Source organism: Camelus dromedarius, chromosome 3, assembly GCF_036321535.1.
Source record: "Camelus dromedarius isolate mCamDro1 chromosome 3, mCamDro1.pat, whole genome shotgun sequence".
NCBI lineage: Eukaryota > Metazoa > Chordata > Mammalia > Artiodactyla > Camelidae > Camelus > Camelus dromedarius.
The window spans coordinates 94,558,105-94,573,072 of NC_087438.1; the positions used below are offsets into that span (position 1 = coordinate 94,558,105).

Below are 14,968 nucleotides of genomic sequence, written 5' to 3' on the forward strand. Positions count from 1 at the left end.
AGCTACATGCTGACCCAGGTGCCCTGAGGAGCTGTGGGGCCCTTCGTACCTCCTCACCACAGGCTTATTTTAGCACATGTCAGTTTGTCTATCTGGGTTTCCTTCCCACCAGCCCCCCCCCTCCCCCCCGCCGTGAGCTCAGTGAGGGTGGAGAGTGTTTCTTTCTTGCTGTCCCCAGGGCCTGGCACATGGCCAGTGCCCAGAGGATGTTTTTGTTGGAGTGGCGCAGGAGGAGGGAGTGTATGATGCTTGGCAAGCCCACTACCCACTGGGGCTCCCCCTCGGCCGCAGTCCAGGAACACTGCCACTCAGGTGACAAATGCAGGTTCCAGGCCCAGCATCCTGCAGCTCAGGAAGCAGAGCTCCATGCAGAAGCCAGTTCCTCTTCAGGGCGAGGGTGCTCTCACCCTCCCCTGTTTCTCTTCTCACATCATCATCCTCTTTCATTTTCTCCACGGACATACTGGTTGATTTTTCCTGTGGTATCTCCCCCACCAGCCTGCGGGCTCCAGGAGGGCAGGGTCTCTGCCAAGGGCAGCCCGGGCCCTCAGGCTTCCTCCCCCCGGATCTCCCCACAGGTGTTCGGCTTCTTCAAGGGCATGTCCTTCCCCCTTGCCAGCATCACCGTCTACAACTCAGTGGTGTTCGGGGTCTTCAGCAACACGCAGAGGTTCCTCAGCCACCATCGGTGCCAAGAGCCCGAGGCTGGTCCGCGCCATGTGCTGTCTGACCTGCTCCTGGCCAGCATGGTGGCTGGTGTGGTCTCTGTCGGGCTGGGAGCACCCGTGGACCTCATCAAGATCCGGCTGCAGATGCAGACACAGCCATTTCAGGAAGGTAAGAGGCCAGGGGAGGGAGCCTGGTATCAGGGCACCTGTGACCCTTTCTTGGTTTGTCGATCTGGGATACACTTAACATCCTTTTTATGGAGCAGGGCATCTCTGTCATATTATTTTATCTATAGTGGTAACTCCCATCGATTAAGGATTTACTATGCGCCAGGCACTTGCATCGAGCTCTGCACGTGTTCTCTTCATGCACAATCCTGTGAGGCAGGTGTTGTGATTGTTGCCATTTTACAGATGAGAAAACTGAGGCTTCCCAAGGTTAAGGTACTTATTTAAGGATACACAGTTAATGACTGGCTAGTGAGGGCCAGCTACGTAATTTGCAGCCCTCCATGCAAAATGAAAATGAAGACTCCCCTGTTCAAAAATTAGTAAGAATTTAAGAAGGGCAACAGCAGAGCATTAAGTCAGGTGATGGACCCTCTGTGACTGCCAGGTCTCAGGCCCACACCTGCCCCACATGCCAGGGGATGCAGCCAGGGAGGCCCCGTGCAGGACCAGCTGCAGGGCCGTGAAGCAGGCCGCCCCCTTCTTGCCCCTGACATTCCATTAGAACTTCATTTCTTGTGTGCCATGAAGCTAGTCCTGCACCCCAGCTGCAGTTGTCCTCTTCTCCCTGCTGGGAAAGAGGTTGCTGCCTCTTCTCCTGGGAGCCGTTTTGATAAAAGAGGATTGAAAGAACTGGAAGGCACTTGTGTACAGAGTTAAAGCTGTCAGCTCTAGAGGAAGGATGAGCTGGGGGTCTTAGAAGACAAATTGCAATAACTTGGGGTTTGGTTCTTGGCTCTCATTTTACTGTGTGTCCTTAGGGAAGATACTGTCCCTTCCCAGGCCTCAGTCTCCTTTTCTGTATAATGGAAGGACTAGATCCATGGTCCTTCCCGTCACCTCAGATATATACCTGACAGCTCTTGTGGATAGGACCCCTCTCCCTGGTGGCCTTCCAAATAGCCTCCATGTAAGCCCTCTGCCCTAGAGGCTAGGAGTCAGCTGTGCCCCATGTCTCAGGAGCATTAGGGCCCAGTGCCTCTCATACCCCCAGCCTGGGTGCCTCTACTCAGCCTGCACTCCCTGCCCGACCAGGGAGGTGCCCAGGCCAGGACTACACATCCTCCGAGCATCCTCCATGCTGATGCTCCTCACTGGGGTACATGGACAGCCTGGGGCATGGCTGCCCCAAGAACATGAGTCATACCAGCTGGACACTCAGTGCCCCCAGGCCCATGGTCACCATCAGCATGCAGGGAGATGCAGGACAACAAGCAGGCTGGATCATCCAAGGGGTCACAGAGCACAACCTATGGGGCAGCCTGGGGGGCCACAGGGCAGGTGGATCCCCACCTCTGTCTCCCTGACATGCTGAGTCATGTCTTCGTACAGTTCGGTTTGATCAAAGGATGGCAGCTGTGAGAAATGTTTGAAGCTGATCCTACCCTGGAGGCAAAAGCCAAAATGTAGAGAAATGAAGGACATCGCGAGCAGGCCTAGAATCCAGGAGTCCTGGCCCCCGGGCTGGCTTTCTGTGCTCTCCTGTCAACTTTAGAAAAGCTGTTTTAGTCTCAGGTGCAGAGGAAATCTCTCCATAAGCCTTAAAGCTCTTTGGAGTCCAGATGTTGGAAGAGTCTCAGTGATGAGGCCCCTCGGCTACTGGGGGCAGCCCCACCTCCTTCACAACTTGGGCGCCTTGTCTGTGGCAGGGGAGGAAATAGGGGGCAGCGTGCATGTGAGTGTGTGAGGGGACCCACAGCTAGCCTGGACACCAAGGGAGATGTTTCTCAAGAGGTGCCTGAGACATTTGGAGGCATGTTAATTATTGAGCTTTCCTGGCAGTGTTTGGTTCCATCTTCTGTCCTGCCCTCATCTACCCCCACCTTCCTTGCAGACGGTGCTAGAACAGTGGCTGACTTGGCAGGCCATGGCCTGAGCCACAGGGGTCCTGAGGCCAGACTAGAAGCCTCTGGAGATGGAGGAAGGATAGGAGCAGCTAGAGAATAGTCAGACCCAAGAAAGGCCCCAATGCTGGGTGTGCAGAAGCCTTTGTTCTGGGGAGCTGAGCAGCCTCCATTGGTAGCTGACAAAGTTGCTCAGTGCTCATGGTGTGCCTGGTGCTGAGTTAAGTGCTGTATGTGCATCAGCTCATGTAATATCCACCCCAACAGCATGAGGTCGGCTTGACTGTTAGCCCTGTTCATGTATCCAACACACAATAGTTATGCACCTGCTGTGTGCCAGGCGCAGGGCTAGGTGCTGGGGACACAGCGGTGAACAAAATACTCTGTCCTGTCCCTCTTGTGGTGCTCTGTCCTGTCCAGCAGACAGGCAGACAGAAATTGGGCCACTCAAAACAGGGTGGGTGGGAGGCAGTGGGCTGCCGTCTCAGCCAGGCTCGGGGGCAGCACCAAGTACTGTGTGGACTGAGCAGTGTGGGGCTGTGGCTCATTGTAAGCTCGTGGTCTCTACTCTGAGTCAGGCCTGCTCTGCATGGTTGTTGTGCCACAATGGTTATTTTTAGGCCAGCTTGTGCAGGGCTTGTGGAATTGCTCATGGCTTACAGCTCTAGCCCAGAATTGCCAGTCCACTTCCTGGGTGGTGATGATGGGTGATGATGGGTGATGAGAGACTAAGCCATGTCCTGAAGCCAGGTGCTGGAGGCTTCTGGCTTCTCTGCTTTCAGGCTTGTGTCAGGTAGACTGGAGGCCGTGTCGAGATGAGAGCTCAGTTCATCTGGTTGGAGACATGCAAATATAAAGCCATTGAGTTCCTTCTGATTGTCTATTAGTGGTGACCTGTGGTTGGAAATGTATGAAATACTGAACATTGGATGTAGAGGGAAAAAGTGCCCAACCACCTAAATATGATCACTGTGTTTCCTTTCCCTTTTCTATATGTATGGATTAAATGTTTTAAGCTGTTGTTCTCATGTTATACACAATTTCATATCCTGTTTTTAACTCAACATTATAACAGAAACATTTTCTATGTTACTAAAATAGCATGTAAAATTAAAATTCCACACACATATACACACATTTTGAGAGGATTGATATAGTCTGGTAAGAATTCAGTCTCTAGAGTTTGACTACCTGCTTCTAATCCAATCTCCACCAGAGTCCGGAAGCTCTGGACAAGATGCCTATGATCGCCAAGCCTCAGTTTACTCACCTGCAAAACAAGGTCTAACAAGAGTAGCTACTTCATAACTGGGATGGGATGGGACAGTGTATAACACATGGATCTCAGCAAGTGTCTGGTACATTGCAAACATGAAATAAATGTTAGCTATACAATTACACTTATTATTCAAATATCTTCCAACTGACGAACATTTAGCTTGTTTACAGTTTCCCGTCTTTTAAAAATAGTGATGTGATCAGCAAAGTTGTCCATAAAGAGTTGCCTTCATTTGGGGTTCATTTCCCTAAATGTGTGGGCTCTAATTCGTGAGTGGGTCAAAGAGAATGGTCATTTTTAAGATTCTTGGTACGTACTGCAAAATTGTTATACAGAAGCGTTTTAACAAATGACATCGTCAGTTGAAGTTTAAAGGGAGTTTCTGTTTGGCACCACCTTCCGGTGCCTGCTGAACAGCACTGGAAACTCACAAAAACTCTTCCAACTTCACAGAGGTTTTCTCCTGAAACCTCTGTCACTTGGCCTGAGTTCAGTCGGATGCAGCCTTGATAGTAAGGCGCTGGGAAGAGACCTTCCCTTTTTAAGTCATCATTACTCTTCACGTGGGCAGGAGCCTCACTGGGTTCCCTGCTGGGCCTGAGCTGGAAATGGGGGCTGAGGTCCTAGAGGCCAGCAGTCCCTCTGCTGCCTGGGCGAAGTCACATCCTGGAGACCGACAGCCAGTGACACTCACTCCTCCCCCATCTGGGAGCTTTCAGGTCTGTATTTTCATTAAGAGCCTGATTAACGTGCAGATCACAAAGCCCTTAACACCACAGGAGGCCAGAGTTTGGGGGATGAGAGGAGCACTCAGCATTAACTCTGTGCTGACCCTGACCAGGCCCAGCTGGAGGCAAAAGGCTGAGTGTTACACCTCTCTGATTCATTCATTCAGGAGCATTTTCTGTGTGACACACACAGCCCTGCCTTCATGGAGCACACAGTCTGGTGGGGAATCAGGTAGGTACCAGAATGAGAAGGGCCTGGGGAAGGCCCTGGAACCTCTGAATCTGGCTCTGCAGATCAGGAAGGCTCCAGAGAGGAAGTAGCTGTTGACCAGTCTTTGAATACTGGCTGCCATTTAAAGGTAGGGATGTCGTGGGGAGAGTTGTTTCAGGCTGAGGAATGATGTAGAGACGGAGTCAGTGGCAGGAAAGGCAGGCGTGTGGCAGGATGCGGGGAGCAGGGAGAGGTGGGCTCTGGAAGGTATGGGGGCAGTTGTGGAGAGCTTGGATTTCAGCTGAGTAGGGGTTTCGGTGCCATTCAGGGGGCACTGGAGCGTCTCAGACATCAGCAGGACCTGAGCAACACCACGTGGTAGGAAAGTGACCCCGGCCTTGAGAAGAGGTGGAAGGGGGTGGGAATGGTGGAGGTGAGAAGGCTGATTTGAAGGCTGCTGCCACAGACCCGGCAAGAGGCTAGGAACACCCGACCCAGGGCCGTGGCCTTGGGGAGCAGAGGGGGTGGCAGCTGGAAGAGGCATTGATGATGCAGAACCAGCAGGCCAAGGAGGAGAGAGGGAAGTGTGGAAAATGACCCAGATTGCCAAGTTGGGTGGCGCTGAGGAGGGGGGCCCCTCCCATGCAGGGAAAGAAACAGCCAATGAAGTGAGCGCGACAGAGCTTGGCGTGGAGGGGTGAGCAGCATGTGCTCGTGGTTGCTGCTGCTGATCTGGACCCTGGCCGGAAGGGTAGCTTGAGTGAGAACGTGGTGACTTTGCCTCGGTTCCTGTTGAGGGAGGGACTGCAGCTGGAATGCCAGGGCTGGAGGTCTCGACAGGTGTGACAGACAGAGAAGTGACAGCTGAAGTCATAGAAGTTAGCTGCAGAAACCAAGAGGATGAACGTTACTGAGAAAACATCGCAGAGGAGTTCGGGAAGGGCTGCACTGGCACTAACAGCTGCTGCTAACAAGCCCTGAGCCCTGCTGCGGGCCCTGCGCTAACGCACGTCCGGTGAGGCAGTCACCGCAGCAGCTCTGTGGCTGAAACAGGCACTGTCGTTCTCTCTTTGGCAGGTGGGGAAACTGAGGCTGGGCCTATGTGACTTGTCTGTGCTCTCTGTGCTGTTCTGCCCCAGGCCACGCAGCTCCCCACCCTGGGAACAGAGTCCTGAGAGACATAGGTCACCAACCTGGGGAAGGAGAGTGAAGAGGGGAGAGTTGCTGAAGTCAGGGTGACAGTGGGGACGGAGACCAAGGGCTAGAGAAGGGAGAAGACTTTCTTTTCCAAGTTGGGAAAGGAAAAGGAAGAGACATTTGAGTGAGAATTTTGAGACAAGAGGAAGGAAGTTGAGGGAGCTTGGCTCTCCCATATTTAAGGTAATCTGAATGGAATGAAGAGGGCACAATGTGGCCAGGACTCAGGGAGAAGAAGGTCCTAACTCCTGGATGTGTCAAGAGGAGACAAGCCAGGCTGGATGGTGACAGCAGGGAGCGCCAGCCGAGGGGTGCATCTGGGCAGGCGAGATGATTAACTACCTACCTGAACGTAAAGCCTGTTTGAGCCCAAGAATCTGCATGATGACAAAATGGCATGCAACCATTTCTTCGATTTCCCTGTGTCTTCAGAAATCTCTAGCTGGGAAGGTCAACACCTGTGCCTCAGAGGCCCTGACTACTTTAGTCTGTCTTTGGTAACATAGTCTTATTGCTCCCACAAAGATGTGTGGCTGCTAGGAAATAAGCTCTTCCCAAGGCAGGTTAACACTGGGGAGGGTCTTCCTTTTGGTACAGTGGAGCTTCTAAGACGTTCCCAGTTCAGGGCAGGAATTTTTGATGTTAAGCTCTGTGAAGGGACACTTGTTGCTCTATTCAGCTTCTGAATAAGGAAGCCTGTGGGAAGGCAGGAACCCTTGGAGCATGTTAAAGGGCACAAAAACCTGGAGACAAGCCAGGACCATACAGCTGGGGCCTTCTTCTCAAGTAGGCTGTGGATTGGCAATAGGAGGTGAGGGCTGGAGCAATAGTGGCCCAAAAGTAGAGGGAGGAGGTTTGTGAAGAGGTCAGGCATATAGCCACACAATTTCAGGAGGCATCCTTGAGTTCTGGGCGGTTTGAATCTTTTTTCAAACTGTGGTCCCACATAGCTCGCCAAGATTAATGTAGGTGCACACACCATAATGCACCACTGTGCAAGTTGCATGCGATGGGGACACGCCCATTTGTTCTTTAAATCAATTGACATGGGCAAGTATTATCCTGATTTCTGGCCTCGACACTGGTATTGATGGTTCTCAGCACCACGTGGGCACCCACAGTCTCCCACGGTAGGCTTGGCAGCTCTCTGCAAGTCATGGCAGGTCACAGCAGGGCACGACTGCCTGCGGCTGGCAGGTGTAGCACTTCCAGAACCTGAAGTCACCTCAGGACAAGGTAACAAAGACAAGAAGGACAACTCTTAGCCTCAAATAAAGTTCATTTGTACTGCACGCATTTTAGTAAAGTATATTTGCCAGCATTCTTACTTAATTTTCACAAAAGCCGAATGAGGCAGACAAGCCACTTAATTCTTCCTTGTGTAGATGATGAGGAAACCGAGGCCCAATGTGGTTGAGTCCTTTGCCCCAGGTTGTATAGGAAATAGCAACTGGGCAGCAGAGCAAATCCCAACTGCTCCTAATCTGGGCTCTTTCTGCTCAACGTCTGCCTATCATAGACCCTCAGACCATGAGGAAACTGCTGGACCCATTAGAAGTAGGAACTGGGACACAGATTCCCAGTTAGTAATATCCTGGGGGAGTGAACTGAGGGGTCCCCCAGCCTGCTCAAACCCAAACCACAGAGGTTATCCCCAGCCTGGCTGCTGGAGGACGAACATCCACATTTCTGGATGCTTCCGTAGCATGTAAACCAGTGCAGCAGCTTAGACCATGATTTGGAAGTAATTTTTAGCATTTATAGCCTCTGGCACAAGGACCAGACAGGGCTGGGTTTGGAAGAAGGCTGAGTGTGGGATGTGAAGCTTTGGGAGGCCCTGGTGCTAGAGCTGTCAGTCAGATGCTCAGGACTTCCCTGGATAGATGCTGAGGCACTTGAGGGCCACAGTGCCTGTGACAGGCCCCAGAGTGTGACTCCCATCATCAGGAAACTCACTGCATGAGTCAGAGCAAAACCTCCTGCTCAGAAAGCAGAAGCAACCAGGACAGACCATAACAGGGGGCACGGCCTTGGCGTGGACTAGGGGTCCCAGCTTTTTCTATGAGTACCTTTTAAATATACAAAATGGAGTCCAATCCATAAACAGCGGCTTTATTTTGTGTCTATGGATTAAGAAAAAACCCATGACAACAAGCTACTACAGCTTATTTGTATAAACAAATGTTTACTGTGTTCCCACAATAGCACCTACACATGGAAGAAAAATGGTCACATATGTATGTGAGATATTCTGTCCATCTATATTGCTTATGAATTTGTGGGTGCCTTGAAATAATTCCATGCTCCCACCTTCCATTTGAGAGCCTGCTGGCCCAGACGTATTTGAATACAGAACACTTGGTAAGCCTGCAATCACTGACCAGGACCAGCCGGTCCCCCTCTGTGGATGGTCGACTTGTTAAGGATTTTCTGAAGAAAGTGACCTGTTGAGAGATGATGTTGTGTTTCCGTCCCACCCTGACACAGGCACACAGGAGAGGTCTGGTGGCGCTCCCCCTTACAGAGAGTGGTCAGGCCTTTGTGTTCCTGAGGGCTGGCCCTCCTTACTAACTCAGAGGATCATTGATCAGCCATTGTGTTTCAGTTGGCTTTCCTGTCTCCAAGGTCATGACCCATTGAAGAAATTGAACAGCATTGCCTTCAAGAAAGGAAAGAAATGAAGCTCGTTCATGTTTGTGTCTGGGAAGGGTGCAACAGGATGCTGTGGCAGGTCGCTGGGTTCTGAGAAAGCCAGTAGGGGCAGATCTGTGGGGACCTTAGCCTATATCTGGGCTAGTTCAGCCTCTCTAGGGTAGGAGGACTCCAGGAGGTGGCTACATATGTCCCATTAGACCTGGCCAAACCTAGAAATACCCACCCCCTGCAGAGGCACCTGCAGAGGCACCTGCCTTCAGAGGGACCTCCTGGCCCAGGCAAGCAAAACACCAACACTGGTGCAGCGCAGTAGAGCCGGACAGCCGCAGCATGTGGTCCAAGGAGCAATGGCAGGGATACAGCTGGACAAGGCATGGGAGCTTGGAGGAGGGGTCTCTTTAGAACTGGTTGGGCCTCCTTCTGCTCCTAGTTGAAGGTTAGGAGCAGGGTGGGGCCAATTTTATCAACTTTGAACATCCTGCCAGTCTTGGTGTTAGGGGGCTTGAGTTGATCCTAATCGAATTTGGGAAAGAAAAATCAAAACAGGCATTCTGAGTGCTATATATCTATCATTGTAAAAGGCTCTTAATTTAGAGAGTGCAGCCAGAAATGATCTCAAGGGCAAAGTGCTCATGATAAGAAATGAAAAAATCTGATTCATAATTTTATGCTTATTTTTGAACCAAAAATTCTCACTAGGGAATCTAAATATATTTCACCCTAGAAAGAAAGAAACCTAATGTGAATCACTTCCCATGCATGTGCACACGCCCAGGCCCAAGCCCTGAAAGTTCTGGAACAACAGGCTGAGGGTTGGTTGTCCAGTGTGTGTGGAGTACTCACCTCCTTCCTCAGGTTCCTTGCAGAAAGACATACAAGTCCACAAATCTCAGTCTTGCATATTTCCAAGAGCTGCTTGCCAGCAATCTCCCGAGTCAGTTATTAAGGGTCATCAAAATTTGTTTTCTACTACATAAAATCGGTCCACTGCTAGAGTTACCGAGAACTCTGATAAGTCTAGCTGCTGAGAGCCCCCCAGGCCACACCTTCCCCCGCTGAGCCACAGAGCATCTGTGGTCTGAGCAACTGATAGGAATTCCTGCTGTCTTCTGCTTTGTGGTCCCTTATGAATCGTTCATACCACTATCTTACTACAGTAGATGGGCCTGTAACAGCCATCGCCTAAAAGAGATTGGGTTCTCACCTAGTGACCCATCACTGGTGTCATGGAACCCCTTTACCTTGAAAAGCAGGAGAGGGTCAGTAGGCTTGGGATCTTTGCTCTGCTTGAGTGAACAGTGACCCACAAACACAGTTTACTTCAAGTGTAAGATGTCATTTTCTCAGTAGGATGTGGTGACTGGTGCATGCCACGGTCAAAACTCACCAACTGTGCACTTACAAGCTACACGTTTGATAGATTGTAAATTATACCTCAGTTAAAAACAAAGTAAGAAAAACAAGTGTGGGGGGGCCAGAGAAGACAGGGGCTCTTGAGAGTGATGGTCCTCCTGGGAAAAGAGGTGAGACTTAAGAACAGAGTGGAGAAGAGGTCCAGCCAAGAAGGCATCGTCTTAGTGTAACAGCAAGGACACATTCAACAAAGCCCAGGTAAGGAACGTTCAATTAACAAGAAGGGGGTTGGTGTACTCTTAAAAATAGTCCCTGTCATAAAAAACAAAGAAAGGCTGTGGAAATGCTCTAGACGAAAGGAAGCTAAAGAGACAGGACACCTAAATACAATACCTGATAGACTGGATCCTGTCCCCGGGCGGGGGAGGATCACTCTAAAGGTCACGATGAGATCATGTGACAGTGTGAGCACAGGCAGTGCCTTAGACACAAGTATTGTCCACGTAGATTATGAAGCCAGCAACTGCCCTACGGCCTGTAAGATAGCATCCTGATTCTTAGGAAACACAGACTGAAGTATTTAGGGGTAAAGGGCCTTTTTGTATGTAATTCACCCTGAAATGGCTTGGAAAACAAAATGATGTATGTATGTATGTGAAAAAGAATTTCCTTATTGCTTATCTTGGGGAAAAAAAGACTGAAAGCACAGGTTTGGTTCTGGTTTGGGGCTTGATGACAAAGCCAGTTTATGGTCTGGCAGGCCTTTTTCCAGTTTTATCAGACGTTCTCCTTGTATCAGTGATTCCTGAAAGCCACTTCAAACCCACGGCTGATTCATGAAAACCTTGACTCCACGTCAGGTCACTATTACCTGGAGATGAACACGGCCCAGGCCAAGTTTTTGCACTGGGACAGTGGCATCTGTTCAGTTTAATTGCATACGCACGTTTCAGTGAGAAGGGGGTGGGGGAGGGAGGGAGACAGCGTACAAACCAGAAAACAAATGAGGTAAAAGTAGGTGAATCTGGGTCAATGTGTTCTTCCTTTTTTGCACTTTTAAAAAAAAATTGAAATTTCCAAATAAAAAGTTTTTTAAAAAATATTGCGGAATGAGGGAGCTGGAAGGCGTTCCAAGGGCTTCACATTATCAACTTATGTCTAGAAAGCCCTGGCCACCAGTTCCATGACAATTACATTGCAGTAATAGTCATAAGTGGGTCATTTTCAGGCAATAAAAGATAGATTGCTGAATGTTACAACCTTGAGAGGGTGTGAGAGAATTTCCTTCTTGCTTATCCTGAAAAGAAAAGGAAAAAAGTATAGGTTTTTATTGACAAAGCCAGTTGGAGTTTGGACAAGTAGTTTTTTCAACATCTGTACCTCCAAACAAGCAGAATGTTATCAGGACACTCTCCTACAATCAGTAACTTCTGAAAGCTACATCAAACCCATAGTTGATTTGTGAAAACCTTGGCTCCTGGGATAGGTCACTGTTACTTCAACATGAGCATGGCCCAGGCAAGGTTTATATGTTGGGACAATTATATCTGTTTGGTCTAATGTCAGAATTTCCCAGGATGACCCTGGCTGTATCATAGTGGATTTGGGAGAGGAAGGGGTGTTCAGTGACCTCCCACTGGGCTCTCAAAGACCATAATGTCTGATCTTGCTCTGAGCTCAGAGGCCCCTGTGCCCCCAAAAGTGGCCACCACCCCTGCTCACTGCCTGCAGGATCCACTGTACAGGTGAACGGGACTCAGCCTCCCGCCCACGCTGTAGTTGGCCTAATGCACATGGCCATGATGCCCCTCTTCCCCCGACGCAGAAAGTAAATAGAGGGTTCGTTTCTTCAGGCATACTTCCCGAGCAAATAGAAACCTCCCCCCTTGGCCTCGTCTCCTTCTGGGATGAGTGAAAAGGACAGGTTGTACTTTACTCTTAAAAAGTCCAGCTTGGATTGTGGCATCATGAAGCTTAGTATTATCCTCTGACCTTCATCTGGTCAAGCTGGGGCTATTGTGGGGACTTGGAAGTTCAACTATATAATGGAAGTGGTCTGTCTTTTAGCCAGCAGGTCTTTAATACAGCCTGTATGCAAAACCCAGTTGAGAGGATGCTTACATGGAATTAAACCCAGGTGGCAAAATGGGCATGTGATCACAGGCACGCTTCATTCTGTCTCAGTCCTGGTCATGTCATGTTAGTTCTTCAAGAAGGGAAAGTTGAGAATACGAATACACTTGACCTGCAGTGGGACTAAGAGGTCTCTGGCTACAAGTTAAAGCTGTGCTAAAGGGTCCGTAGCAGACTAGGTGAGCATCAGAGGCAGAGATGGAGGGAGCCAGGTGGAAGGATTAGAGGGAGAGACTGAGTCACTACTTGCTGGTTACATACATCCTGAGAAGAAGCTACTGACATAATAACCCATGATCTGTCAGCAAAGAACCCAGAGGTCAGACAAGGAGACAGCCCCTGTGCCCTAGGACTCTGAGGGGCCAGGGGCACCGGTGCTGCCCTACAGCTGTTCCAGGGCACAGCCTGGCCAGGGCTGGAGTGAGTGAGAACATGTCCAGCCCGCCAGCCAGTGCATCCTGCACCTGATTCACACCAATCAGCTCGGTCTCAGTATCATCTGGTGACAACTTAGTGCACCCCTACAGTGTTCCTAGCACCATGCTGAGCTCTTTATGGGTATTACCTTATGGATACTCACAACCGTCTGTTCTTGTTTTTATTTAAAAAATATAATTTTCCAGCTTTATTGAGATACACTTGACATATAACACTGTGTAAGTTTAAGGCTCACAATGTGATGATTTGATGTGTGTATGTACAGTGAAATTATTACTGAGATATGGTTATTTAATAAATCAATCACTTCACATAGTTACCACTTTGTGTGTGTGTGTGTGTGTGTGTGTGTGTGTGTGTAGAACATTTAACATCTACTTTCTTAGCAACTTTCAAGTATACAATACAGTATTGGTCGGTCCTCTTTTTAAAGGTAAGAAAACACAGGCAGAAAAGATACCTACCAAGGTCAGAAAATTGGTAAGCAGGGCCAGGATTTGGAACTAGGACAATCTGGGTTGTCTCATATACTTTTTTTTCACCACGCTGTGCCCAAGTACAGACACACACACAAACACACACACACACACACACACACACACACACACACACACACACACACACACACACGAGTGTGTTGGATTTTCGAGCTTCTGCTTCAAGAAGGAGCTGGGTTTGGCTCATCATATTTGATCTTAGACATTCTGCAGTCACACAGAATGTCCTGCAGAAGGACATAGTGATGGCTGACCAGGAACCTTGGGGTATTCTAAGGCATTGGTTGCTTTATCTCCTGGCTGGGACTGTCTCTCATCTGGCTGCACATGCTGGCAGGGGCTCCCTGTTGGGACTTCAGAATCTGCATCTGAGCTGCCAAGAAGGTCAGAAGGTTTGGTAAAAATCAACTGGTGACTTGAATGGGAACTGTCAATGGGCTGGACTGACTCCAGTGCCAGAGAATGGCCTGGCTCTTGACCCCAGGTCACTTGCCATCTTTTCACCCTGTCCTTGCAGCCAGCCTTGGAGTGAAGCCCCGGGTGGCAGCTCTTGGGGAGCAGCCAGCCTATCAAGGGCCTGTGCATTGCATCGCAACCATCGTGAGAACCGAAGGCCTGGCAGGGCTGTACCGGGGCGCCAGTGCCATGCTGCTGAGGGACGTCCCGGGCTACTGCCTCTACTTCATCCCCTATGTGTTCCTGAGTGATTGGATCACGCCTGATGCCCATGCAGGCCCCAGCCCCTGTGCTGTGTGGCTGGCAGGCGGCATGGCAGGTAAGGACAGTGTGGCTGATCCCTGACCCTGTGCTGACCACCACCGAGAGACAGCTGGGGAGCCTACCGTGCCCTTCTCAGCCCCAGGGAAGGGCAGGATTCACCCAGCCACTCATCCCACAATACTTTGTTCAATACCTGTTAGGTGCCAGACCTAACCATGCAGAGGAAGGGCTCAGAATGGGGTCGGTCCCCTCTCTTCCTCCCATCCACTTCCCTCTGAGTCCCTATTGGGACGCATTAAGCTTTCAGTTGGAAGATATATTTTATGACTCACATTGTTCCAGGTATCACTGAGCTTTGAAAAGAAAATCTGTTAACACAATCCACCTTTGTTGAATGTTGGCACCCTACAAACTTTTCTCATGTGAGGATTTCATTAGCTCCATGAGGTAGGAATCAGTCTCCCCATTTTTCAGATGAGAAAATTCAGCTTCAAAGAGATTAAGTTACCAACCCAAGGTCACACAGCTAGTGCAGACACTATAGCTGGGACTCTGCAGTCAGAAAGATCCAGGTTCAAATCCACACTTAGTCATTTTGTGACCCTGAACTGGGGGTCCAGCTATAACCTCCCTACTCAGAACCCAGCTGCATCCCCATTTCACTTAGAGTAAAAGTCAATGACCCTGCAATGGTTTCAGGGCCCTCTGCCTATTACTCTTCTGCATTCATTTTCTGCAACTGCCCCCTTACTTGCTCTGCTCCAACCACAGTGGTCTCTGCTGCAGCTTGAGTGTGCTGCTCTCTCCCCACCACAGGGCCTTTGCACTGCTATTGCTGCCGCTTGGGTTAAGCAGTGCGTAGGTCATCAGGGACTTTGACAAGAACCATTTTGATGACAAAAAGGGTGTGAAAACCTAACTGAAGTAGGATCAAGAGAGAATGGGATGAAAGAAATTAGAGAGCCCAAGTACACACAACCCTTCACCCGAAGGATTTGGCCGTGCTGTAATGGGGAA

At 49.8% G+C, this 14,968-nt stretch overlaps 1 protein-coding gene across 3 annotated transcripts in view; it reads left to right on the forward strand.

Moving 5' to 3' along the window:
• Nucleotides 1-14,968, forward strand: part of SLC25A48 (solute carrier family 25 member 48) — a 39,663-nt gene that overhangs the window by 10,138 nt on the left and 14,557 nt on the right. For all 3 annotated transcript variants that reach the window (XM_031449080.2, XM_031449081.2, XM_064484294.1), the window contains exons 4-5: nucleotides 579-837; nucleotides 13,749-14,006. In XM_031449080.2, coding sequence (XP_031304940.1) covers nucleotides 579-837; nucleotides 13,749-14,006 — 517 coding nt within the window. The remainder of the gene's footprint in view (nucleotides 1-578; nucleotides 838-13,748; nucleotides 14,007-14,968) is intronic.